The 25,423-nt window shown below is 34.6% G+C and overlaps 1 protein-coding gene across 6 annotated transcripts in view; it reads left to right on the forward strand.

Moving 5' to 3' along the window:
- MTA1 (metastasis associated 1) overlaps positions 1-25,423 on the forward strand; it is a 255,336-nt gene that overhangs the window by 164,013 nt on the left and 65,900 nt on the right. For all 6 annotated transcript variants that reach the window (XR_007950699.1, XM_051977993.1, XM_051977995.1 and 3 more), the window contains one exon: positions 16,980-17,079. Coding sequence is in view for 5 of the 6 variants with exons in the window: in XM_051977993.1 (XP_051833953.1) it covers positions 16,980-17,079 (100 nt within the window). In the remaining variant the exon portion in view is untranslated. The remainder of the gene's footprint in view (positions 1-16,979; positions 17,080-25,423) is intronic.

The following is a 25,423-nucleotide window of genomic DNA, read 5'->3' on the forward strand; positions in this document are numbered from 1 at the left end:
AAATATGAGCAAAAAGGTTAATTAAAAGTGGAGTTAGTAGGGACAATAAGCCAGGAACGCCACCCACACTCAGGTGGGGAAAGTGATGAGGCTATCTGAATGCCTGTCATCCAGACAGCTATTCTAGGATAAATACCAAAGAATGTTTTCCCCCAAATCCCCTATTTTGCCTCCTTGAAGGGGGGGGGGGGAGTTTGAAGCAGGAGTGCTCAGATGACTTAGGGTACAAGAACCATAATGTTTAAAAAGATGTTAAGCTTTGCGTAGAGAGGATGACATGCAGAATGGGTATAATTATTAAATGGGTTTGATCTTCTTTAGCAAAAACCTGAGCCTTCACGGAAGTAAAGGTGACAACAACAACAAAAAAAAACTGTTTGAAACCCCTGAGAGGGGACATATGTGTAGAATACATCTTCCTGTCCTTCCCTAAGTATGTACCACTCCTCCAGATAGGCTTCAAGAAAAACTTCAAGGTTTAGCAGCCCTTTCACAAATTAGGCATATTTGACAGATCTGTTTAATTGTTTGTCCTAGCTTATGACCAATGAAAATAGATTTTACAAGGATTGGAGAACATTTTTTTTTTTCAAGTGAGTATGAAGAAGCTTGCCAGAATAATTTTGAAATGGATATCCTACAGTTATTATGTGGGTAAGAGATCCTTTCTGGCAAAAAGACAAAGGATAGTCAAGAAGACAAAGGATAGTCAGGTTAAAGTTATTCCCCTGGGAGGTACTAGTACAAATGGGGTGGCATCCAGGGTGGGGATAGTGACATTGGGGAAAGAGGTCTTTGCAAAATAATCCATTAGGTCCCATATGTGGGCTGCCTTGAGGATACTTGAGGGTAACCCAACAACCCTGAATGTCCCCATTGCCCATGGAGTTGCCTAGCCTTACTAAAGACTAAGGAGTTATCTTCCCATTGGCAGGGGCCCACAGAGTGATAACAAGAGAGCTAGAGAGAAGATAATAGGAGCAAAAGCTCTCCTAAGTAACAAGAAAGAAAGAAAGTTAATCTTAAGTGCCTTAAAAAGCTGGGCTGGAATTAGAAGCTGACCTGAGGGTGTTTAGAACCATCCATAAGGAGAAAGGGTGTGTCCCCTTTCTTCTGAGCTGGGGAAGTAAAGGTGTCATGATCAGGTATCATGCACCAACAGCCTGTTTCCCTTGCATATTTAACAGGAGAACTTTTTGCTGTCAAAAGTCCTCTTTCAAAATTTTCATATAATCCCATGCATGCAAAATATGAAAAGCATATTTGGAGTCAGTAGAGATGTTCACTCTCATTCCTTTCCCCAGTTCTAAAACTCTATGAGGACAAACATACTCAGAACCTGGTGGGGTGGCTTGGCCTAGGGTGAAACTTAGAAGCTTCCTCAATTAGAGGGGCTATGGTAGTTAATTCTAAGGGTCATTCAAATTTATTTGAGAAGTAAGCAGGTCTGAGTTCGTTCTCACCTTTATTTGGTAGGGCTGAGGCCCAGACAAGAGATTAGTTTACCTTTCAGGATCTTAACAGACTGATAAGAGTATGTGGGCCTTTAAAAAAAGAATCTCATAGCCTTTTCCTGGCTTGCAGTCAGAGAAGCCTATTGGGTGGGGCTACAGATCAAGATACCATGTAACCCTATCGGTCATTCGCATTGGTGGCGGGGGTTACGTTCCCCCTGATTTTGCCTCAAAAAGGGCAAAAAGAAATTTTGAGTATGTAATGGTATACAAAAAAAAAGCATCTTTAAGATCTAGAGTGGGAAAATCATTGTATCCCCTGAGATCTAAGTAAGGATAGCTGCAGGGAGATTCACAGGGAACTAAAAGTTTGTGCTTAAGAAATTTCTCAGTCTCAATCGGGGATTGTTATCCCTCCCTAGACTCAGACTCTATTGGGCATCTATGAGGGAAAACACTGGGATTCCATAGGTCCACTAAGGCTGGAATGGCATGAGGGTCTTGCCCAAGGATTCCTTTTTTCTGGACAGAGGAATTTACTCCTTCCCAGATTTCAGAGGGAACATGGGAGGGCTTTGAGAAAAACACAAAAAGTTCACCTGGAGGTCTGAAAAGGGAAAATTGGATCCTCAACTTCACCATTTAATCACACCCCAACAAGGGAGCAGTTCAGGAGAGAATAATAGGAAAAGAATGTTTAAAATAACAGTCCACCAAACTGGCTGGGCCGAGGGAATGTCTCAAAACAATTCTTAAGTTTCCCTTCAATCCCCATTACTCTATGGGGGGAAGAGCAAGTGAGACCAGAGTACTGGAGTAAGACAGAAAATGAAGTTCCCCCGCACCCCCTGTATATCTGCCACATCCTTGGTTCAGTTATTGTGATGGAGTGAAGGTAAGCCTAGCCAAACCCCTTATTTTTCCTTGTTTAGAAATCATGAATCCTAAACAGGCTTATTTTTCAGGACTGATTGATGCTTACCCTGTTGGTTTCAAAAAAACTGGCAAGCTTACAAATTGAGGAGAGTTTGAGAGAGACTCCATGGAAGGGGCTGAGCTTGATAAATTGCCCATCTCAGTTATTTTTAGTTCTTTTGTGGGCTGTGCTATTTGATCCCTCCTCCCACTCTGTGAAGGGGGAAAGGAGTTCACACCTCATACTTGTAGATAAACTGATAAAACTTAACATGATGACAATAACTCTTAAGTAACTTAGTTAACAGTTTTAAAACTTTGCTAAGTAATAGCCAAATTGTTTCCCTTTTGTTTTAAGGAGAAAACAAGACAATTCTTAAAATTGAGATAGAACAGATTTTAAAATTGACTTAACTTTAGTTAATGAGCCTAGACAAACTGAATTGCAATTTGGTTATTTTCCAAATTTGTACAAATCATTTCTCTTTTGTGAGCCAGGTAAAGGTGTTTTTACCGACAAAGCCCTTAGAAATTTGACTCTAGATAACTAGAGTTTTAAAGTAGTGGCAAACTGCTTTTCTGTTTTTCTAAACGTTTCAAAATTATTCTGTTAGCACTCTCAGTGCAAATAGATCCCTTTAGTGGGCTTTCGTTTAAAATTGCTTAAAAATCATATTTTTAAAAAACCCATAAAGTTATCAGATATGAAGCAATTATATCCAATAAGGTAATTAGCATTCATGTAGCATGTTTTATGCTAAGCACTTCACAACACCATCTAGTGTTTCTCTTGACAACTTAGAAAACTGGGCAGATACTATATGATGATCAAATCTGATGAAAGTGGCTCTCTTCAATAGTGAGATGATCCAAATCAGTTCCAATTGTTAAGTAATGAAAAGAACCAGCTACATCCAGCAAAAGAAGTATGGGAAATGAGTGTGGACCACAACATAGCATTTCCACGTTTTCTCTTATTGTTTGCTTGCATTTTTATTTTCCTTCTCAGGTTATTTTTACATTCTTTCTAAATCTGATTTTTCTTGTGCAGCAAGACAGCTGTATAAATATGTATACATATATTGTATTTAACATATACTATAACATATTTAACATGTATTGGACTGCCTGCCATCTGGGGGAGGGGGTGGGGAGAAGGAGGAGGAAAGTTGGAACAGAAGGTTTCGCCAAGGATCAGTGATGAAAAATTACCCATGCATATATTTTGTAAATAAAAAGCTTAAAAAAAAACTGGGCAGAGGTAAAATAATTTGCCATAAATTTCATAGCTAATATATATCCATAATTGGGACAGAATGGTGGTCTTACCAAATGCATAGTCTGACTGGCTTTCTGGGTACTATCAGGGCTACCCAAATTCTTTTCAGGCAGTTCCTGGACAGAACCTGCTGAAAGCTGGGATGACTAGTGCCAGGGCTCAGGGAATGTTGATCATGGAGCCTGATTCTTCCCCTCCCCCCCAAAACTGGTTGAGGAGGTGTTTGGGCAAGAATGTGTGAAGATCCCCGTTGTTTTGCTTCCCCTATTTCTGCAGGTGAGGCAGAATTTGAATTTCCCTTCAGTTTTGAAATGAGAAGAGTTAGCAAACAGAGAGACTTGGGCTATATTGATCTTGGCTAATTTGCAAGAATTTCCCAATCTGGACATCCCCAGTCCAAGAAAATCTGCTGAGCGTGGAGCTCACCACCAACTAGACAAGCCTTCTCTTAGTGGCTTGAGGGGCCCTGCTATAGAATTGTGGGAGAAGAAAATGAGAGGCTTACCTTGATGAGGAGGGAATCAAGCCAGGGGAGGTCAGACTCTCCCTGTACCAGGCCACCAAATGTTGGGGTTGGGAAGGCGAAGCCCCAAAAGTTTGGGGTCCCTGGCTATTGTCGCAAGGTGTCTCAAAAGAATTTGCAGGTTTGAATCTCCTATCTCCTAGTCAAGGGCAAAGTTTTATTGAAAGTAATAATGGTACTACAAAGTGGACTGAATTGTAAGGTAATTCAGTAAAGAAACTGAAGCAAGGAGATGACACTTATACTGCTTTCAATCATAGATATGCTAATTCTATGGCTCAATAGTAGGAAGGAGTGTGTTAAAGACTATCTCGAAGTGTGAAGGGGTGGGTCAGTTCTCTGGAAAGCCCCTACAGCTGTGAAGTATAACACACTCGAAGGAATTGCAAATCAGCCTTTATTGACATAGATGTTGCTTGTGAATTGGGAATGAAATAAATTGGAGGCAAGAGGGAAGAGGAGAGAGAGGTCAGAGAATGCAACTGCTGACTCTCAGTCTCCTTGTATCATTATCTTCTTGTCACATGAAGGGATCTATTCTGTAGATCAGAGTTACATCCCCAGCAGCTACTGGCAGGTTTCACAGGTAACAGGAGTGATCTCCAGAAGGAGTTGTTTTTGGTTGATCACATTATTACTGACAAGATTACCAGTCAGCAATGAATCGGAGTCTCACTTGTCTCAAGAGTTTGATCTGTGAGAGTTTCTTGAGGCAGATTCTAAGGCCATAAGACCCAGGACCACTGACCCATTAGAACAGAAGCCTCACCAAGGTCAGGGGACCACAAAATCACATTACATCAAAATGATCTATATATGATAAGATGGAGGACTCTGTGGAATTTGACAACATGGAATTAAAACAAATTGTTCTTGAGGAGTTTAAAAAACAAATGAGAATTATAGAAAATTTTGAATTTGCTGCAGCAAGCCTCATCAAAGCATCAGAAGAGTAGTAGATAAGAAATTCAAATACACAGAAGTGAAAAACAGAAAGAAGAGAAGCAAAGAACAAAAACATTAATTGAAAATATGCTTACTTTGCGAGAAAAACATGGAATCTCGAAGCCAAGATGCATAGAGACAATCTAAGGATCATAAATCTCATAGAAGAATATGATAGGACAGAAAAATCTTGATATCACATTGAAGAAAATAATAAAAGAACTGTCCAGACCTTTTGAACATAGAAAATTAAATCCCAATTAAAAGAATTCACATATGATCTCCATTAAAAAGAAAACAATCCAAGTTACAAACGCCAAAAAATATAATGGTTAAATTAACAATTCAATTAAGAAACAAGTTCTACAAGCTGTCTAAAGAAGCACCTAATAAAAAGCAAAGAATATTTGAATAATATAATAGTATTTTATACCTATTAGAAAAGGAAATAAGGAATGGAAAAATGTATTCCAAAGAGCACTGTAACTACAGATATGACCCAAAGTGACCTGTCCTAAAAAAATCTTAGTTTTAATAGGACAAAGGATGAATATTCACTAATAATGAATAATTTGGACGTTTTTTAGAAAGAAGGAAATGAAGAGATTATTTGCTTTTTGAATACTCCAAACAACAAAAATGTAGGAGTGAATAAATGCAAATAGTGACAGAGGACAGCCAAAAGACCAGGTAAGAAGTTTTTTCTAAAGATAAATCAGAAAATAATTGTAAAGGTAGAAACTGCAGAAGTAACAGTGAAGAGAGAGACAGAGATTATCATCTGTGGAACCTGGTGACACTGCCTATAGGGGAATGTTTCCTTTTTAGAAGTGCATTACATGAATGGATGCCCATCAATTGGAGAATGGCTGGGTAAATTGTGGTATATGAATGTTATGGAATATTATTGCTCTGTAAGGAATGACCAGCAGGATGAATACAGAGAGGCTTGGAGAGACCTACATGGACTGATGCTGAGTGAGATGAGCAGAACCAGGAGAACATTATACACTTCGACAACGATATTGTATGAGGATGTATTCTGATGGAAGTTGATTTCTATGACAAAGAGACCTGAGTTTCAATGGATAAATGATGGACAGAAACAGCTACACCCAAAGAAGGAACACTGGGAAACGAATGTGAACTATTTGCATTTTTGATTTTCTTCCCGAGTTATTTTTACCTTCTGAATCCAATTCTCCCTGTGCAACAGGAGAACTGTTCGGTTCTGCAAATATGTATTGTATCTAGGATATACTGCAGCATATTTAACATATATAGGACTGCTTGCCATCTGGGGGGGGGGGTGGAGGGAGGGAGGGGAAAAATCAGAACATAAGCGAGTGCAAGGGATAATGTTGTAAAAAAAATTACCCTGGCATGGATTCTGTCAATACAAAGTTATTATTAAATAAAATAAAATTTAAAAAAAAATTGATATAATCAAAAAAAAAAAGTGCATTACAGCATGGGAGGAGAAAGGTATGTGAAAGGTAGGAAGGGGACCACTGAAATAGTAAAAGAATCAGTATTATTCTGTCAAATCAAGGATTATCTGTAAGAAGAAAGTGGTCTTGGTTGCAGAAAGAAAAGAGATATTTCAGGGGCAGAGATTAAAAAGGACAGGGTAAGGAAGGAGGCTTTACTTTGGAGGTGGGAGGGGTATATATATGTAAAGGTCAGAGATGAAGGTTGAGGACCTTACATTGAGTAAGGCCTGGAGAATTTGTTGCCTGTAAATTCTACTTGTCTTTATTGGGTGCAGCTTGGTATCAGGAGTGAGAGAATTATGCACGAAGAGATTTACAGGTAAATGGAGGGGGTGGGGAAGGAAGTCAGCAAGCTAGGAATAGATTATTGGGGAAGAGACCCAATGGGGGGACTGTTTCCCCTCTAATTCATAGTAATTGCCATTGTTCTGAGAATGGGGTACTAGTGGAAATGGAAAGTGATGAAAGATGCTTATCATAAGAAACAGCTTTACAATGGATACCTTGAATGTTCTGTATGAAAAATACAAAAAGAGAGAGAGGGAACAAATGATTTTAGGGGTCATATATAAGAGAAAGAAAGAGAAAATGGATCACGAGAGTTAGAAATCTTTTGGAAAGAGGTATAAAGTAAGAAATTTAAAATAAAAACTAAGGGATGAGAGTGTACTTGACTGCGAAAAAGAGGGGGAAGAGATCTATAACTAGATAAAGCAAGAAAGAGGAATTAATAGAAGTAATTAAAGAAGAATTAAAAGGAGTAAAGAAGGAGGATAGTAAATAAGAAGGGGATCAGTAGTAATAAGGGAAAAAAGTTGGTGGGAACAGGGGGAAAAAAGTTAGTGTAAGAACATAATATTCTGTTTAAAAATAGAAGAGAAGGTAAAGGGGAATACCCCCTGAACTTGAGAGAGTAGAAAATATGCATTTTACACAATTTTATGTAGGAATGGATTAAATATTCCAACAAAATAAAAACGAATGACAGATTGGATAAGAAAATAAAATCCTTTACAAACAAAGGCAAGATAAAACTGAAGGAATGGAGGAAAGAAAAATATTGGATTGGATGGATTCCCAGGAGAAGTTTTGTACCTACACCACACATTATTTTCAAATATTAAAAAATCAGTCTATAAGAATTCTTTAATGAAACATATATAGTCCTAATGCCTGAACCAGGGGCAAATGAAACAGTGAAAAGAAAAATATGACCCAGTATTGATATTATGCATGACTATTAAGTTAAAAAAAAATTAATTCTTTCAAACAGATTATAGTGATTTTATCCAAGAAATCATTCATTATGACCAAGTGGAAATTACTCATCATTAAAAAAAAACCAACACAGTCATATAAAAAATAAACATTCTAAACAATAAGATCATCATAATTGATGCAGAAAAAGCCTTTGACAAAATATAACACATTTATGCTAAAAAATCTTACAAAATATAGAAGGACTTTTACAATATAAGACATTTCTCCAAAATCCAAAGTAAATGTGCAATGGAAATACACTAGAACATTTTCATGTAAGTACAGGAGTGAAGTAAGGATACCTACTCGCATTGTTATTTGATAGACTTCTGGAAATACAAACAATAGCAGTAGGACAAGAAAAAATTAAAGTTCTGAAGATGTGTAAAGAGGAGATGAAACCGTGTTTGCTGATGACAAAATGAAAACTTGAAAAACCTCAGGTAATCAATATTCTCATCAAAACAGTAGTACCAATGAATTTGCAGACTACAAAACCCTCAAAAATAATGACAAATCTTTATAATTTGTTGTGCTACTGTACAATAGTACATAGATATAGTAGAAAGGCATTCCCATTCTAAGTAATTATAAACTGCATAAAAAAATCTAGATATGAACCTCTCAAAGCACACAAAAGACTCATGGATTCAGTTGCAAAATGTATATCTGTATGTGTGTGTACGTATGTATGTATGTATGTATGTGCAACAGCCAAGTAACTGGAAAAATATTTGGTATTCAGAACTAGGCCATACCAATATAGTAAAAATGACAATACTGCCAAAAATTAGTTTTTACCTTTAATGCTATAGCGGTCAGATTACCAAGGGGGAATACATGAGAGAGATTGATAAAAATAAAATTCATTTGGAAAAAAAGATTTAAAATACTAAGGATGAAGGGAAAATAGTACTTCTAGACCTCAAACTATATTGTAAGCAGCAGTTATCAAAACTCTGATATTATATTGGAATTGTCTAAACAAGGCAGATTCAGAAACACTAGATTTCAATATCCTAGTATTTGATGAAGTAGAAAATATAAATTATCTGGGGGAAAAGTTCCTATTTGATTTTTTTAAAAAGCTGGGAACTTCCTTTCTGAAAGGAAGTTAGGCTTGCACCAACATCTTATACTATATATACTCCATAATATATTTTAAATAGATATGTGACCTTAATATTAGATCATAAGAAAGTCAACAGGGACACCTCTCTCTCATAGCTATGGATAGGAGGTATATTTTTCTTCTTCTTCTTTTTAATAATAGCCTTTTATTTTCAAAATATGTACTAAGATGGTTTTCAACATCTACTCTTGCAAAACCTTGTGTTCCAAAGAAGTATTCTTAACCAAACAAGAGACAAAGGCAGTTTTAAAAGGTATAGTAGCTTTGATTACTTGTACCTGAAAAGTTTCAACATAGACAACATTAATACACTTGGATAAGAAAGGAAATGGTCAGGTGGGAAGGAAAAAAAAATCTTCCTATCAGATTTCCCTAATAAGGGTTTGGTATCCAAGGTCTATAAACAATCAAAATGCATGTTAATAAATATAAATAAATTGATGTAATTAACACATTTATTTTTATCATACAAGTGATAAAAGACAAAAGTGGCAAGGATTTAACAGGAGCAGAAACAAAAAGAAGTGGCAAAAACAATGAATTGTACAAAAAAAAAGATCTTACTATCAGTAATAATGATAGTGTGGTTGCTGATCTAAAGATGGATTGAGAATGAAATCAAGTGAACCTTAATTGATAGCAATAAGGTTAATGGAAGTGATTGATTCTGTTATAAAGTGCTACACTCAATATGCCCGCAGATTTGGAAAACACAGCAGTGGCTGCTAAATAGGAAGAAATCATTTTATGTTCCAATCCTAAAGAAGAACAATACCAAGGAGTGTTTAAATTTCTGAACAATTGCATTCATTTCACACCAGCAAGGTTTTATGCTTGAAATTCTGCAAGCTAGGCTTCAGCAGTATGCGAACCAAGTATGATGAGAGGAACAGGCTGATTTTTGAAGAGTCAGAGACACTAGGGACCAAATTGTTAACATTCACTGGATTTATAGAAAAAGCAAGAGAGTTCCAAGAAAGCATCTACTTCTCCTTCACCATGCTAAAAAGTCTTTAACTTTGTGGATCACAGCAAAATGTGACAGAACTTCAAAGAGGTGAGAGTGTCAAGTCATCTTATTTATCTCCTGAGGGACCTGTATGCAGGTCAAGAAGCAACAATTAGAACCAAACGTGAAACAACTGATTGATTGGTTTAGGATTGGAAGAGGAGTATGACAAAGCTGTATGCTGACAGCTTATTTATCTTATATGCAGACTGCATCATGTGAAATGTCATAATAGATGAATGAAAACCTAGAATTAACATTTCTGGAAAAGAGATCAATAATCTCACATATGCAGATGATTATCACTATGATAGTAAAGTGAAAAGGAAGCCTCTTGATGAAGGTGAAAGAGGAGAATGGAAAAACATCAAAAAACTTAAGTCTTTGGGGTAGCTAAGTGATGCAGTGGATAGAGCATGGTCCAGTAGTCAATATTACAAATGTGACCTCAGACACACAATGCTTCCTAGCTGTGTGACTCTAGGCAAGTCACTTAATTCCATTGCCTCAAAATGAAAAAGAAAAAACCTAAGATCTTGGCAACTGGTCACATTACTTCCTGACACATAAAGGAAGAAGAAATTGAAGCAGTGGGTTTAAACCTACACACATGAAATTAAGATGCTTGCTCCTTGGAAAGAAAGCAGTGGTAAACCTGGATGGTATCCTAAAAACCAGAAACGTTACCTTGTTGACAAAGTTCCATAGAGAAGAAACTCTGAATTTTCTAGTAGCAATGTGTGGTTGTTAGAGTTGGAGTTTAAAGACCTCTCTGTGCCACAAAATTGACAGTTTTCTAATTGTAATGGTGGGGAAGACTTTTGAGAGTCCCTTGGAAAGCAAAAGAAATTATTTCCAGCATAAACACTGGTGATATAATAGGAGGACAGGATAAGAAAGGAAGTGGTCAGATGGAGAGAAAAAAATAAATCTTCATATCAGAATTTCCTAATAAGGGTTTGGTATCCAAGGTTTATAAAAACCTGATTTGGGGAAAGATTGTTACTTTCTTTTTGTAAAAGAATTTGCCCATTCAAAAGCAAACACACCTTTATTCTCTGGAGCTAGAGGATAGACTCAAAAGGTACCCTTTAAATCTTCAGTAAACCATCTGTCCTGGTGTGGACTTTTTCCCTTACAAAAAAGCCTCTTCTTCCTTTTTGTAGAAATAAGATAGTGTCTTAGTCAACCAACTCACCTTTTTTTCACCTTTAATAGTGGGATTTTTAGACCTCTGTTTTTTTTCCTCTAATCCAGACTATCAGGCTATTTGTTTTTCCTCTTCTATTAATAAACCTTGTGGGGGGAAAAAGGAGACTCAATTTATTCCTATGATTTCTAGCATTTTTTTTAAAGGAATGAGTTTGATTTTTGAAAAATTTTCTTTATGTATTAAAATAATCAAATTTGTGTTAGTAATTTGATCAATGATCAGTTATACTCATAGTTTTCCTAATATTGAATCACTCTTGCATTTTTGTTGTAAATTCAGCCTGGTCACATTGATCTTTGTGATTTATTGCTGCTACTTGCTTGCTAATAATTTAAATTTTTTGAATCATTATCATTAAGGAAATATATCTATTGTTTTGTATGTTTTGACCCTCTTTGGTTTATGTTAACCCAATTAACATTTGTTAATTGTTAAAATAAAATGTTAAAATAACATTTGTATCATAAAAGGAAATTTGATAGTATCTTTTATGTACGTGATTTTTTTCCCCCCAAAACATATAATTTTGGAATTAATTGTTCCTTAAAGTTTCACTTGTAAATCCAGATGCTCCTAGAGTTTTTCTTTGAGTTAATTTATGGCTTATTCAATTTCTTTTTCCAAGATATTATTTAAATATTCTATTTCCTGTTCTGTTATTTTTGTTTTTGTAACTATCTAACTTTTTTGTTTAGTTTGACATTTTTATTGACATATATTGGGCAAAATAGCTTTTAATAATTGCTTTATGTCTTTTAATTTTATTTTTAATTTCTTTGGATTCTCGATTTGTCTACCTTTCTCCATCCCAAACTCACATGAGAGAAAGACAACGTATGATACAGAAATATGTGTAGAACCATATAATGCATTCTTTCTTTTATCGGGTTTTTTTTTTGGGGGGGGGGTGCGGAATAGATAGTCCCAAGTAGTTGATTTAAATTTCTTAGAAAAGCTTGGTCAGTCATTGTAACAATCTCCATTATTTCATGCAAGTCTCTTCATGTTTTTCTAAAACACACACGGTCATCATTTCTGGTATAATGGTACAGTAACCGTTCTTTAACTGATGGGTGTCTTCTCAATTTCCAATTCTTTGCTACCACAAAGAGAGTTATTTCAAATATTGTAAAACAGATATGTTCTTTTCCTTTTCCCCTGATTATATTGGGAAACATACCTAAGAGTGGTAAGGGGGAATATATAGATTAAAACTCTTTGGACATAATTCCAAATTTCTCTCCAAAATGCTTGTATCACTTCACAATTTCAACAATAGTAAATTAGTGTTCTAATTTTTCTATATCCCCTCTGTCATTTTAGCCAATCTGTCAAGAGTTGTTTAAATTTTTTTTTTCTTTTTATTTGGTTGTGAATTCACCTTTTTTATACTTAATGATTGTAGGCTTTATTCTCTGTGTGTGTGTGTGTGTGTGTGTATGTGTGTTTTGTTTTGGATTTTTTTTTTTTTTGGCCAGGCAATTGAGGTTAAGTAACTTGTCTAGGGTCACACAGCTAGCAAGCATTAAGTGTGTGAAGTCAAATTGGAACTCAGGTCCTCCTGACTTCAGGGCCAGTACTCTGTCTACTGTATCATCTAGCTGTCCAGTTTTATTTTTTAAAAATCAAACTTGATAATGGGTTATTTGTCCAGTTTTGTGTTATCATTGGCTAAAGCATGGAGCCTAGAGTTAGGAAGACTCATGTTCTAAATTTAAATCTGACCTCAGACATACTAGCTGGGCAAATCATTTATCCTGAATGAATCACGTAACCTCATTTGCTTTAGCCACTCAGATGGAAGCAACAGCATTGGAAGACCTAGGATTTCTGGAAGACCCAGGATTTCTGGAAGCCCCAAGCTCCAGGCTATGGCCAGAACCTTGGGATGCAGAGGGCTTAGAACCACAGCTTCCGCCTTCACATCAGGTCTCCCTTCTCCCTCCAGGAAATTTGAATTGCATGAGATGTGGGAGAGTTTAGAGGTCTTGGTCCTCTCAAAATTGAATTTGGTCAAAAAGGAAGGTGCCCATCTTGGCTGAGTTGACTTTTTTCTCTGCAGCTGGAAGCCCCACTTAATCCTTTAGGTAATTGAATGGGGAGCAAATAGTTAGGCTGTGGACTAGAGATGGAAAAAATTCATTTACTGTTTTTACCAGTAGTCCAGCCTTCTAAAAGAACCAAGTAAAGATAAGTACTGGGGTGCCAAACTATATGTGTGTATGTGTTCCTTTCAGTATTACTGAGAGGAATTAGTATTTTTCTAAAATTCTCTTCACATATCTAATTTCTTTTTTGTTTAATTTTTGGTTCAGTTTGTTTAGGTCCAATATCCTCCACTGTTATTGTTTTTGTTTTCTAGAACTCATTTTACTTTTAAAATTTTATTGCTATTCCATTTTTTGTATATATCTTAATATTGGCCTTAATTCATTGTCCATAGAACTTTGTTGGAAAATGTAGTTTCTTTTTTAATTGGAACTTTTTTAAAGTTTTGCTTTTTGTTCACTATTGATTGCTAATCATGCCCCTTTTTTTTTAACTTTAGCTGAAGCATAATGTATTCTGCTTCAATCTTTTATTTTAATTCTATGTATATCTTTCTGTTTCATGTACATTATAAACATTGTTGATTTCAAGTTTCTAATCTATCTTCTGCTAGCTTGAATTTGTAGCTAGGTTGTATTTTTTTCTGTGACTTAGTAGATGTTTTGGGATCATTCTCTTCTTTGTGTCTCGAACATCATTGTCAACATGATAACTTTTTATTATGGGATTTTCTCTCTTTTTTTTAAATTTAATCATCACCCTACTTCCTGATTTTATACTTGATAGTCACATTGGACTCTGCACACTTCTGAAAGGAAAATCTAGTCTGATCCTGTTGCTGCCTTTTTTTTTTTTTTTTCAGATATTGAGTATTACGTTATTCCTAGATTGCAGATAACTCAGTCTGAGGACCTGCAAGCTTCCAGTGTTCCCAAAATGATCTGATCCAGGGCAGAGATTGATTGCTATCCTCTTTAATCTGAACTTTAGAAGTTCTTGCCGCAGGTTTCAGGATCTGTGTTTTATAATAGACTGCAACTCTTTCATCCAGCTAGGAGATCTCTTGGTTCAAAGTAATCAAACTATAAGCTCTTTACTGATATCACTGTCCTCATTCTTCTTCTGTATATTTCGGGCTGTTAAAAGGTAGAGATAAGATCGTTCTTCTTGCATCTGTGTCACATGTTACTATTTGTTTCTGAACTTGATCTTCTCATAGTGTACTGCCTCTCCTTCTTTGAATGTCTTTGAGTATACGGAGTGTTTAACCCATAGAAACCCTTTAGTAAGAGGGCTTGCTGAACCTTTTTTAGGGCTGCTCACATATCTTTGGTGTCTACCTGCTTCACCAAACTCTCCTTTGTGGCTCCAAGAAGCTGTAAGTCTTGGCAAATGGTCTAAAGCAGGTTGAGGGTAACTGACAGATCTTAAACCTGTTCATGACTTTAAGGAATGTTTATCCTAAGCTTATAAAAGTTTTCCTCAGAGAATGGGCAGATGAGAATAGTTTTGTTACATTAGCCATAAAGGCAGTTGAAGTAGGTGCTTTGGAGTGCCTGGAATTTTGTCAGATATCGAGGATGCCAAAGTCATCCACTGTATCTTGGGCCATTGCCACTTGTCTTGATTTTTATCCTGCCACTGGACTTTGAAGACTCAGAATAGATAGTGGGGCTAATGACTTTGTGCAACTTTACCAACTTAAATCTAATTCACACACAAGTTAGAACACCATCTGAAATATAATTGGTCCTCTTTGAAAATGGAGATAATACCTGACTACTTTCCTATGCTATAGTAGTCTCCTCAGTTCATGTTGGATTTAGGACTCAGAATTGGGTCATAGGCAATAAATTTTTTAATTGAAACCTTTTCTTGTACCTGCATGATGTAGTAGTGCCTTAGTATGGATCTTAAGCTTCCCTTTATTCTGATGCTCTATGCCTGACCTTATCCCAGTGTTGAACAAGTCTCTTCAGTTGACCCCTTTTGCTGACTTGAGAGTCAACCCCCCCCCCCCAAAAAAAAAAAAAAAAAAAAAAAAAAAAAAAGCTCAGACTTTTCCTGAGAGTTTTCATTATTTGTTCTGATGGATTTTGCTGTTCTTTTTTGGAGAAATTTGGGGTAGAGTTAATGTCTTCATTCTACTCCACCATCTTGGCTCTCCCTCTCTGTCCCTACTCTTTATCTGTTGAATTCTTTCCTACCTTTTATTACAGTTTTATGCATATAGCATTAAATGCCCTGATCTTTTAGAGGTAGTGTGTTGTATTGGAGAAAGTTATAGTTTTTAAAAGTCTAAAGACTCGGGTTTGCTTCCAAATTCTGATGCCTCTGAATTTGGACAAGTTATTTTACTTCTATAGGCTTAAGTTTCCTCACCTGCAAAATAAAGGCATTTGACTGAATAATCTTTTATCTTTCAGCTCTAAATTCATGATCCTTTGATCCCATATACATCTACTCTGATTTGATGATAACCATCTTACTCAGATCAAAGCACTTTGCTTTGTGAGGCTCCAATATCCTTATCATGTGTTACTTATAGTGAAGTTATCTTGTCTGTGTTGTCTTTTTTTCTTTCATATGGGATTGATGCTTGATTTTGACTAAGAATCCTTAATCCTGTCTAGCAAATATAATGTCCCTCAAACTTTTTTGCTTTTTTTCCTAAAAGAGAAATTTCACTTAGATAGCATACAACTGATTCTGGCAGAACAATTTTTATGCTTTTGTGTATTGAAGCACCTATTTATTTATTTGGCATATTTTTATGGCACTTGAAATTTGCTGAAAAAGCAGTGTGTTTTCTCATCTCTGGAAATAGTGTTCCTGAGCTATAAAGAACATTTTGAAATTTAATTTTTTATTTTGCCATTAGCTGTTTCTATAGGAAGGCTCTTAATATGTTAACACAGATTGAGAGACATTCATATTCCATGAGTTCTCAGAGAATAGGTAATTCAGCCTACTTGTCCTAATTTTCAGCTTTTTTTTTAATCAGAAGTACTTGATTCATCATAGTCTTATGATAGTTTATATGTTATACATTTTACAAAGCCCTTTTTAACAACCCCATAAGGAAAACAGTACAAAGAGAATATTAGGAATTAGAATTTATGGCAAAGTAGAAAAGGATTTTAAAAGTTTATAACTTTACACATAGAGTAACATGAGGTCCTATGGTATGAAACAAATTAGACAAAATCATACAGCTTGTCAGTGGTTGAGCTGGCAAGCCAGGGATTCTAATTTCTTGTGTAAGTGTTTTTTGATATAAAGTAGGTCTTTCTGATTCAGTTATTTTAGATTCTTGGGGAATATATCAACTCTTTTAGAACAAAAGGATGAAGTTTAGTTTGGGGAACTATAATATAATTTGTGAGTATTCCTACAAGGTAAGGACATTTTGGGGAATAATGTTTGATAAGCTTAACCATGGGCTCCATGACCCTTAATTCAGTCTTAATCTATTAGTTGAAGAAATTGACACCCAGAGAACAAAAGACACTTTTAAGAGGCATACAAGGAGGTAACAGAGACATGAATTCAGGCTTGGTGGCAGTAGCCAGAAGAAAAGGTATCAGTGATGAGTTAAGGCTAGACATGGGTATTGACAATTGTGCAGCATCTTTTTGGGTTACTCTTATCTTTTACAGAAAATTCACATTTTTGTTTTTGTTTTTGTTTTTTCTCATCTCTTTCAGATCTGTTGGTACTTTTGCTCGTGCCCTAGACTGCAGTAGTTCAGTCAGACAGCCAAGCTTACATATGAGTGCAGCAGCAGCCTCCAGAGATATTACACTGGTAAGTGAGAATGAAATCTAGAGTTTAATAGATAGCAGTGATAGATTCAAATGGACTTTTAGTATCTAATGGGCAAATTTCTTTTGCTACCTCTTGCTCGATCCTAAATCTGTCAATGAGAAGTTATCATTAAAATATTTGTAATTCTGTGTCATCATCCAAGGGTTACTGATGAATTCTAAGTGGGCTAGAGAACAAGTACACAGAGAGATCCCCTTTTCAAGGGATCAGCTTGTTCTGAGTAAGTTTCTGTTTTTGTTTTTGTTTTTATTTTTACTTTTTTAAAGCATAATATTAGGTTTTTAACCTGGGTCCATAGACTTTTTTAAAAGTTAATTTGATAACTTTCATTTCATTATAATTGGTTTGTATTCTGAGGAGTCCATAGGCTTTACCAGACTGCCAAAGGAAGTGGAGTAGGGAGAATGAATAACAAAAAAGTTAAGACACCCTGGTATAGTGGATGCACAGCTTGATTCAAATTAAGGAAAACCTGAATTCAAGTATAATCTTGGATATTTATGGATATATCCATAAATTGGATTGTATGTGAGTCTAGGAATTTATTTAATCTCTCAGTATCCCAGGCATAAGTGTAAACCTATAAATTGTAAAACAGTTACAAATTTATATCCGTAGAGGAAATTTCCTCAACTGAGAGTTCCTTCTATCAGTACTTTCACAAGTCTAGTTTTTATGTTTATTATTGCTACAACAAAAAATGTTGAACAGATGTAGATCCTTTCCCTTTGTTTTGTATTTATTTCCAAGTTCATGTGAAATAGTCCTATCACTAGATTGAATAAATATTCGTAGTTCAGTGAGTTTTTTTATTTAAGTCCAAATTATTTTTCAGAGTGGCTTGACTTTGTCATATCTCACCTTGATTAGAAGTTTTATCAGCCACTCATTGGTTCAGTCCCATTACTTGTTGGCACTCCAGCATAACGCTCTTTCGACACTCTTTAGGCAAAATAACCTAGTGGCCCTCCTGCTTCTGGGAGCTCACCATATTCCAGTCATTTTTAACTGTGCTGCAATTTAGAACTCCTGAGGTCAAGCAATCCCTCATTATTAGCCTCCCTAGTTGTAGGGATTATAGGTTGGCCTTCACTATAATGAGCTTGGACACTTTCACAGCTGTATCACCAGTGCTTCAACAACCTGGCCTCTTTCAGATCCTCTAAAAGTTTTCATTTTTTTCTATCTTTGCCTGATGGGAATGAATTGGAGTTAAGGATTGTTTTAATCAATATTTCTCATACTTAATATGAAGCTTTTTTTTCCCCATGTAATTGTTGATCACTTGCCCTTGTTTTGAAAATTTGCTGTTTATAATCGGTTGTTAGATGGTTCTCATCTCTTTGTATCAATTCCCTATGTATCTTAGAAGTCAGTTCTTTATCAGAGAAATTTATTGAAGAAATTTTTTTCTTAGTTGTCTGTCCTCTAATTAAAGTAGATTTTGTTTGTGCAAAAACAGTGTTGTATAATTAAAATTATCTCTTTATCTTCTGTCATCCACTTTATAGCATTTGATAAAAAATTTATAACTTCTCTGTTATTATAAAAGACCTCCTTTTGTTTTCCTAAATTTTTATGATGTGACTTTTTATATCTCAGTTATTTATACATTTAGAGTTTATTGTGGGATATGATTTGAGATGGCAAGGTGTAATTTCTACCAATCTATTTTTCATTTTCCCCAGCAATTTTTGCTGAATAATATGGAGTCTTTATTATTATTATTAGTTGGTGATCTTTGGTTTTGAGAACACTGTTAGTATTACACAATATATTTTTAGCATAAATGAGTTTTTGAAAGTTTTTTTAATGTTTATTTTTTTAATTAAAAAAAAATAATATGTTCCCTCAGTAACATGTAAAGATAATTATTAACATTCATTTAAAAAAAAATATTTAAGTTCCAAATTTTCTCCCTTCTCTCACCTCCCCCTTCCCTGAGATGGTAAGCAGTTTGATAAATAATGATAAATAAAACATTTCTCGATTAGTCATGTTATGAAAGAAAACATAGGGGACCCTCCTTCCAAAAAAATCATGAAAAAATGAAGTGAAAAAACAATATGTTTCATTCTACATTCAGAGACTATCAGTTATTTTTCTGGATGTGGATCGTTTTCCATCATGAGTCCTTTGTGATTGTCTTGAATTATTATATTGCTGAGAATAACTATGTTCATAATCTTTGTGCAATATTGCTGTTACTGTGTACAGTGTCCTGGTTGCGTTATTAGTTTATATAAGACTTTCCAGGTTTTTCTGAAATCAGCTTTTCTGTCATTTCTTATGGCACAATAGTATGTCATTACAATGGTATGCCACAATTTATTTAGCCATTCCTTTATTGATGGGTACACCCCTAATTTCCGATTTTGTACCATCACAAAATGAGCTGTTATTAATGTTCTTGTACAAATAGATTGTTCCCCCCTCCTTCCAATCCTTTTTTAATAAATATCTTAGGAATACAGATTTAGTAGTGATATTTCTGCATCAAAGTATATGCACAGTTTTATAGCCCTTTAGACATATGAACATTGTATTTTGTCAAAGGACCTTTGAAAATTTTTATTGATCTGATCTCATAGTTTTGTTAATTTTGTTGCCACCGTCATTAATTAAACTTAATTGTTTTCCTTATATTGAAATCTTGTATTTCTGGGATAAGTAGCACTTGATCACAATGAATAATTTTTTAAGGTATTAGCTATAGTCTCTTCATTAATATTTCATTTAAAATGTTTGCTATTGTCTAGTTCTTTCTACTTTTTCATCTAAGTGTAAGGAACATTTTTTTTTTTTTTCGGATTTTGACATAACATTATCATCTCTATTTTTGATAACATAATATGTAGCATAGAAATGTTTTTGTGTTTGCTGGAATTCGCTTGAACCATCTTATCTTGAGTTTTTCCTCTCATTTGTTTCTTTTGTTAATTTGAGTGTTTTGTATTTTTATTTTTATTTTATTTTTTTTTATAACTTTTTATTGAAAGAACCCATGCCAGGGTAATTTTTTACAGCATTATCCCTTGCATTCACTTCTGTTCCGATTTTTCCCCTCCCTTCCTCCACCCCCTCCCCCAGATGGCAAGCAGTCCTTTACATGTTGAATAGGTTACAATATATCCTAGATACAATATATGTGTGCAGAACCGAACAGTTTTCTTGTTGCACAGAGAGAATTGAATTCAGAAGGTAGAAATAACCCGGGAAGAAAAAGAAAAATGCAAGCAGTTTATATTAATTTCCCAGTGTTCTTTCTTTGGGTGTAGCTGCTTCTGTCCATCTTTGATCAATTAAAGCTCTCTTTATTGAAGAGATCCACTTCCATCAGAATACATCCTCAAACAGTATTGTTGTTGAGGTATATAATGATCTCCTGGTTCTGCTCATTTCACTTAGCATCAGTTCATGTAAGTCTCGCCAGTCCTCTTTGTATTCATCCTGCTGGTCATTCCTTACAGAACAATAATATTCCATAACATTCATATACCACAATTTACTCAACCGTTCTCCAATTGATGGGCATCCATTCATTTTCCAGCTTCTAGCCACTACAAACAAGGCTGCCACAAACATTTTGGCACATATAAGTCCCTTTCCTTTCTTTAATATCTCTTTGGGGTATAAGCCCAGTAGAAACACTGCTGGATCAAAGGGTATGCACAGTTTGATAACTTTTTGAGCATAGTTCCAAATTGCTCTTCAGAATGGCTGGATGTGTTCACAATTCCACCAACAATGTATCAGTGTCCCTGTTTTCCTGCATCCCCTCCAACATTCCACATTATCTTTCCCTGTCATTCTAGCCAATCTGACAGGTGTGTAGTGGTATCTCAGAGTTGTCTTAATTTGCATTTCTCTGATTAATAATGATTTGGAGCATATTTTCATATGTCTATAAATAGTTTCAATTTCTTCGTCTGAGAAGTGTTTTGTATTTTTATAGATAACTATCCATTTCATATAAATTCTCAAATGCTTTGTAAACAAAAGAGAAAGACAAGTAGATTTGTCATGAAAACATAACAATTAGAGAATCAACAAGAGAAATGGCATGGCAGAAAAGGTACTGAATTTAGTATCAGGAAAATCCTGCCACAGCCACTTACTAACTTTCTAATCTTTGACCAATCACTTAACCTCTCTGTACCTCATCTTTCTCATTTATTGTCACATATTAAATTTTAATAAACACTAGATGATAATGATGAAAAGATTGAATTCACAATAAATAAAAGAGAAATTGGAAAATAACATTTGTATAGCTCTTAGCTCACTTGATTCTTACAACAACCCTAAAAGTATTACATTATAGTGGTGGAAACTGAGGCAGAAATTGTTATTGTTATGTTATTTAAACTTGATATTGCTTCATTGTCAAATATAGCCTTTTCATAAACTTTTATATTTTCTTCATCTCTCAGCTTTTGCTTTTTGTAAGCCTTGTTTTTTTTCTTTTATTTAAATTTTTTATTTTATATATAATATTTATTTATTTGTTTGTTTGTTTGTTTGTTTGTTTGTTTATTTATTATGCCTTTTAATTCACAAGACATATGCATGGCTAATTTTTCAGCATTGACACTTTCAAAATCTTCTGTTACAACTTTTCCCCTCCTTTCCTCCATCCCTTCCTCTAGATGGCAAGTAGACCAATACATGTTAAATATGTTAAAGTATATGTTAAATGCAATATACGTATACATATTTATACAGTTATCTTGCTGCACAAGAAAAATCAGATTTAGAAAGAAGGTAAAAATAACTTGAGAAGAAAAACAAAAATACAAGCAAACAATAACAGAAAGAGTGGAAATGCTATGTTGTGGTTCACTCTCATTTCCATAGTTCTTTTGTTGGATGTAGCTGGTTCTTTTGTTGGATGTAGCTGGTTTTCTTCATTACTGAACAATTGGAACTGATTTGGTTCATCTTATTGTTGAAGAGAGCCACGTCCATCAGAATTGATCATCATATAGTATTGTTGTTGAAATATATAATGATGTCCTGGTTCTGCACCTTTCACTCAGCATCAGTTAATATAAGTCTCTCCAGGCCTTTCTGAAATCATCCTGCTGGTCATTTCTTACAGAGCAATAACATTCCATAATATTCATATACCACAATTTATTCAGCCATTCTCCAGTTGATGGGCATCCATTCAATTTCCAGTTTCTAACCACTACAAAAAGTAAGCTTTTCTTTTCTACCTAGCCTTTATTATCTGCTGTTGTTTTGGTCTTTTATAAAATGCTTCTGTAATCTGAACTTATGACACAAGTATGATATAAGTATCTTTATTCCTGTTTCTTCTTGTTCATAATCATTTGTTTCCATTGTCAGAATTTTCTTTTTGAGCTGCTCTCATTTCTTTTGAACTTATTTTCCTTTTCTGAAATGGCATTGATTCTTTTTATAGTTTCTCTAACATCACCTAAGCACTAGGATGAAGTCTGAAGACTGTGTTTCGTGTCCTACTTTATATTTCATGAATTCCAAGACAGTTTGGTTAATTTCTCTCTAGTCCATCAGCTATATTTCAATAGCCAGTATTTTTATAGTGTTGTTATTATTTAACTTGTTCTTGTGTTCTGGTAATGTCATTTTTCTTCAGATTTAAAAATTTTCAAAATTACTTTTATCATACTGATGTTAATGTTATAATTATTCTTGTTTTATTCTGCATCAGTTCATAGAAGTCTTTTAATTTCTTTTTTTAAATATTTGTCTCTTACAACACAATAATATTCCATCATATACTACAAATTATTCAACTGTTTCTCAATTGGTAGATAGCCTCTTTGTTTCCAGTTTTTGTGATACCACAAAAAGATTTGTTCTAGAGATTTTGTGCTTTCTTTAATCTTTCTGAGATGTATGCCTAGGAATGGTATAATTTGTGTACACATTGATTGAGCAGCAGAGGTCCACTGGACAAGGACTTAAGCTGCTTTGGCTGCTTGTGTTTACTAAACACAAGATGATTCTCTGCAGAAGATTCATGTTCTGTATCCAGCTTCAATTTGCTTCTTGATCTTTATTTTTTAATCACTAGCTATTTAACATCTTTAACTATTTATCCCTTAGGTATCTCATATTCAATATATATAAAATAGAATTCATTCTACCCTTAATTCTTCTAAACTTTCCTGTTTCTGTTGCATGTACCACCATCTTTCCATTGACTCAGGTTAGTCATCTAGAAGTTAGCCTTGACTCTTCCTACAGTTTAAATTTCTCATATTCCTCACAGTTTATATTTATAACAGTTCCTGTTGATTATGTCTCCACATCTTCCCATCTATGTTTACTCAAATGTATCTACAACCTTTTTTCAAATGCTTATCAACCTCCACTATTACAGCAACCTCTTAATTAGTCTGTGACTTTTTCATTTTTCAAAGCTATCAAATTGAGAAGATTTTACTTATTATTTTTTGGAGGCAATCAGGGTCATTTGACTTGCCCAAGGTCACAGAGCATTTGTTAAGTGTCTGAGGCTTGATTTGAACTCAGGTTTTCCTGATTCTAGGACCTGTATTCTGTGCCACTGAGCTGTCCCTAGTTCTTTTTACATATATAAATTATATATATTTTTCCCTCCAATTACTTGTAAAGACAGTTTTTAACATTCATCTTTTAAATTTTTGAATTCTAAAATTTCTCCCTTCTTCTCTATCCCATTTCCTTCCTGAAATGGCAGTTTGATTTAGGTTACATGTATGCAATGTGTACTAAGCATATTTCCATATTAATCACATTATAAAAGAAAACACAAACCTCCTCCCCCCCCAAATTTTTTTTTTTTTTTAAGAAGAAACATGTATTAATCTACATACGAAGACTCCATCAGGTCTTACTCTGGAAGTAGATAGCCTTTTTCATCATAAGTCCTTAAGAATTATCCTGGATTACTGTATTGTTGAGAATAACTGTCATTCACAGTTCATCTTCCTGTGATATTCACATTATTGTATATACCATTCTTCTTGTTCTTACTTCACTCTATCAATATGTATAAGTCAAAATTTTCTAAAAAACATTGCTCATTTCTTGTATCACAGTAGTATTCTATTTTAAGTCATATTTGAAAATCAGAATTTTTATTCAACTGTGATATTTTCATCAGGAATACTTGAAAGTCCTTTATTTAATTAAATAACCATTTTTTCCCCTGAGAGATTGTACTCAGTTTCACTGGGTAGATGATTTTTGGTAGTTTCCTTTTCCTTCAAAATATCATATTACAAGCCCTCTGATCTTTTAACGTAGATACTGCTAAATCTTGTGTTCTGACTATGGCCCTGTGCTATTTGAATTGTTTCTTTCCGGCCACTTGCAGTATTTTTTCCTTGAGTTGGGGATTCTGGAATTTAACCTGGGAGTTTTCATTATTGGATTTCTTTCAGGAAGTGATCCATGAATTCTTTCAGTTTTTATTTTGTTCTCTTGTTCTAGAATATTAGAACAGTTTTCCTTGATAATTTCTTGAAAGGTGATTGCTAGGCTTTTTTAAAATATGTCTTTCAGGAAATCCAATAATTCTCAAATTATCTCTCCTAGATTTATTTTCCAAATGAGATATATTTTTTCATTTTTTAATTCTTTTGATTGTGTTATATTGTTGCTTGATTTCTTGTTAATTTCTCATTAACTTTTAATTGCTCAATTTTAATTTTTAAGGAATTATTTTCTTGAGTGAGCTTTTGTACCTCCTATTTCCTGTTTTTAAAGGTGTTTTCTTCAGTATTGTTTTCTTTTGTGCCTCTTTTACCAAACTGTCAATTCTGTCTTCATGATTTTCTTGTCACTTTTGTTTCTTTCCCTAGTTTTTCTTGTCTCATTTTTTTTTAAATTCCTCTGATGATCTTTATGAATTCTTTTTAAGACAATAATCAATTTCCATTTTTATTTGAGGCTTTTATTATAGTAGCCTATACTTTGTTAACTTTTCACTTTGTGTATTGATCTTTCCTGTCACCATACTATCTTTCTGTGGTAGGTTTTTCTTGTTTGTTTGTTTTTATCGTTTGCTCATTTTCCCAGCCTATTTCTTTACTTTGAACTTCACATTAAATTGGGCTCTCTGCCCCTTGCATGGAGGGGAGTACTGTCCTAAGCTTCAGTTTTTTTGTGCTGCTATTTATAGAACTACTTCTGGGGATCTATAAGTTTTCAGGTCTGCTGGCTTGCAGGGGTTTTCTTGCACTGTCTCATTCCAGTGAGACAGAACTTTCTTGTTGACCTCCTAAGTTGTCTTGAATTGGAAAATTGTTTGCTGCTGCTTCACAATTTGTTTTGAGAAATTAGTGGT

Source organism: Antechinus flavipes, chromosome 2 (genome assembly GCF_016432865.1).
Source record: "Antechinus flavipes isolate AdamAnt ecotype Samford, QLD, Australia chromosome 2, AdamAnt_v2, whole genome shotgun sequence".
In the NCBI taxonomy this organism is placed as follows: domain Eukaryota; kingdom Metazoa; phylum Chordata; class Mammalia; order Dasyuromorphia; family Dasyuridae; genus Antechinus; species Antechinus flavipes.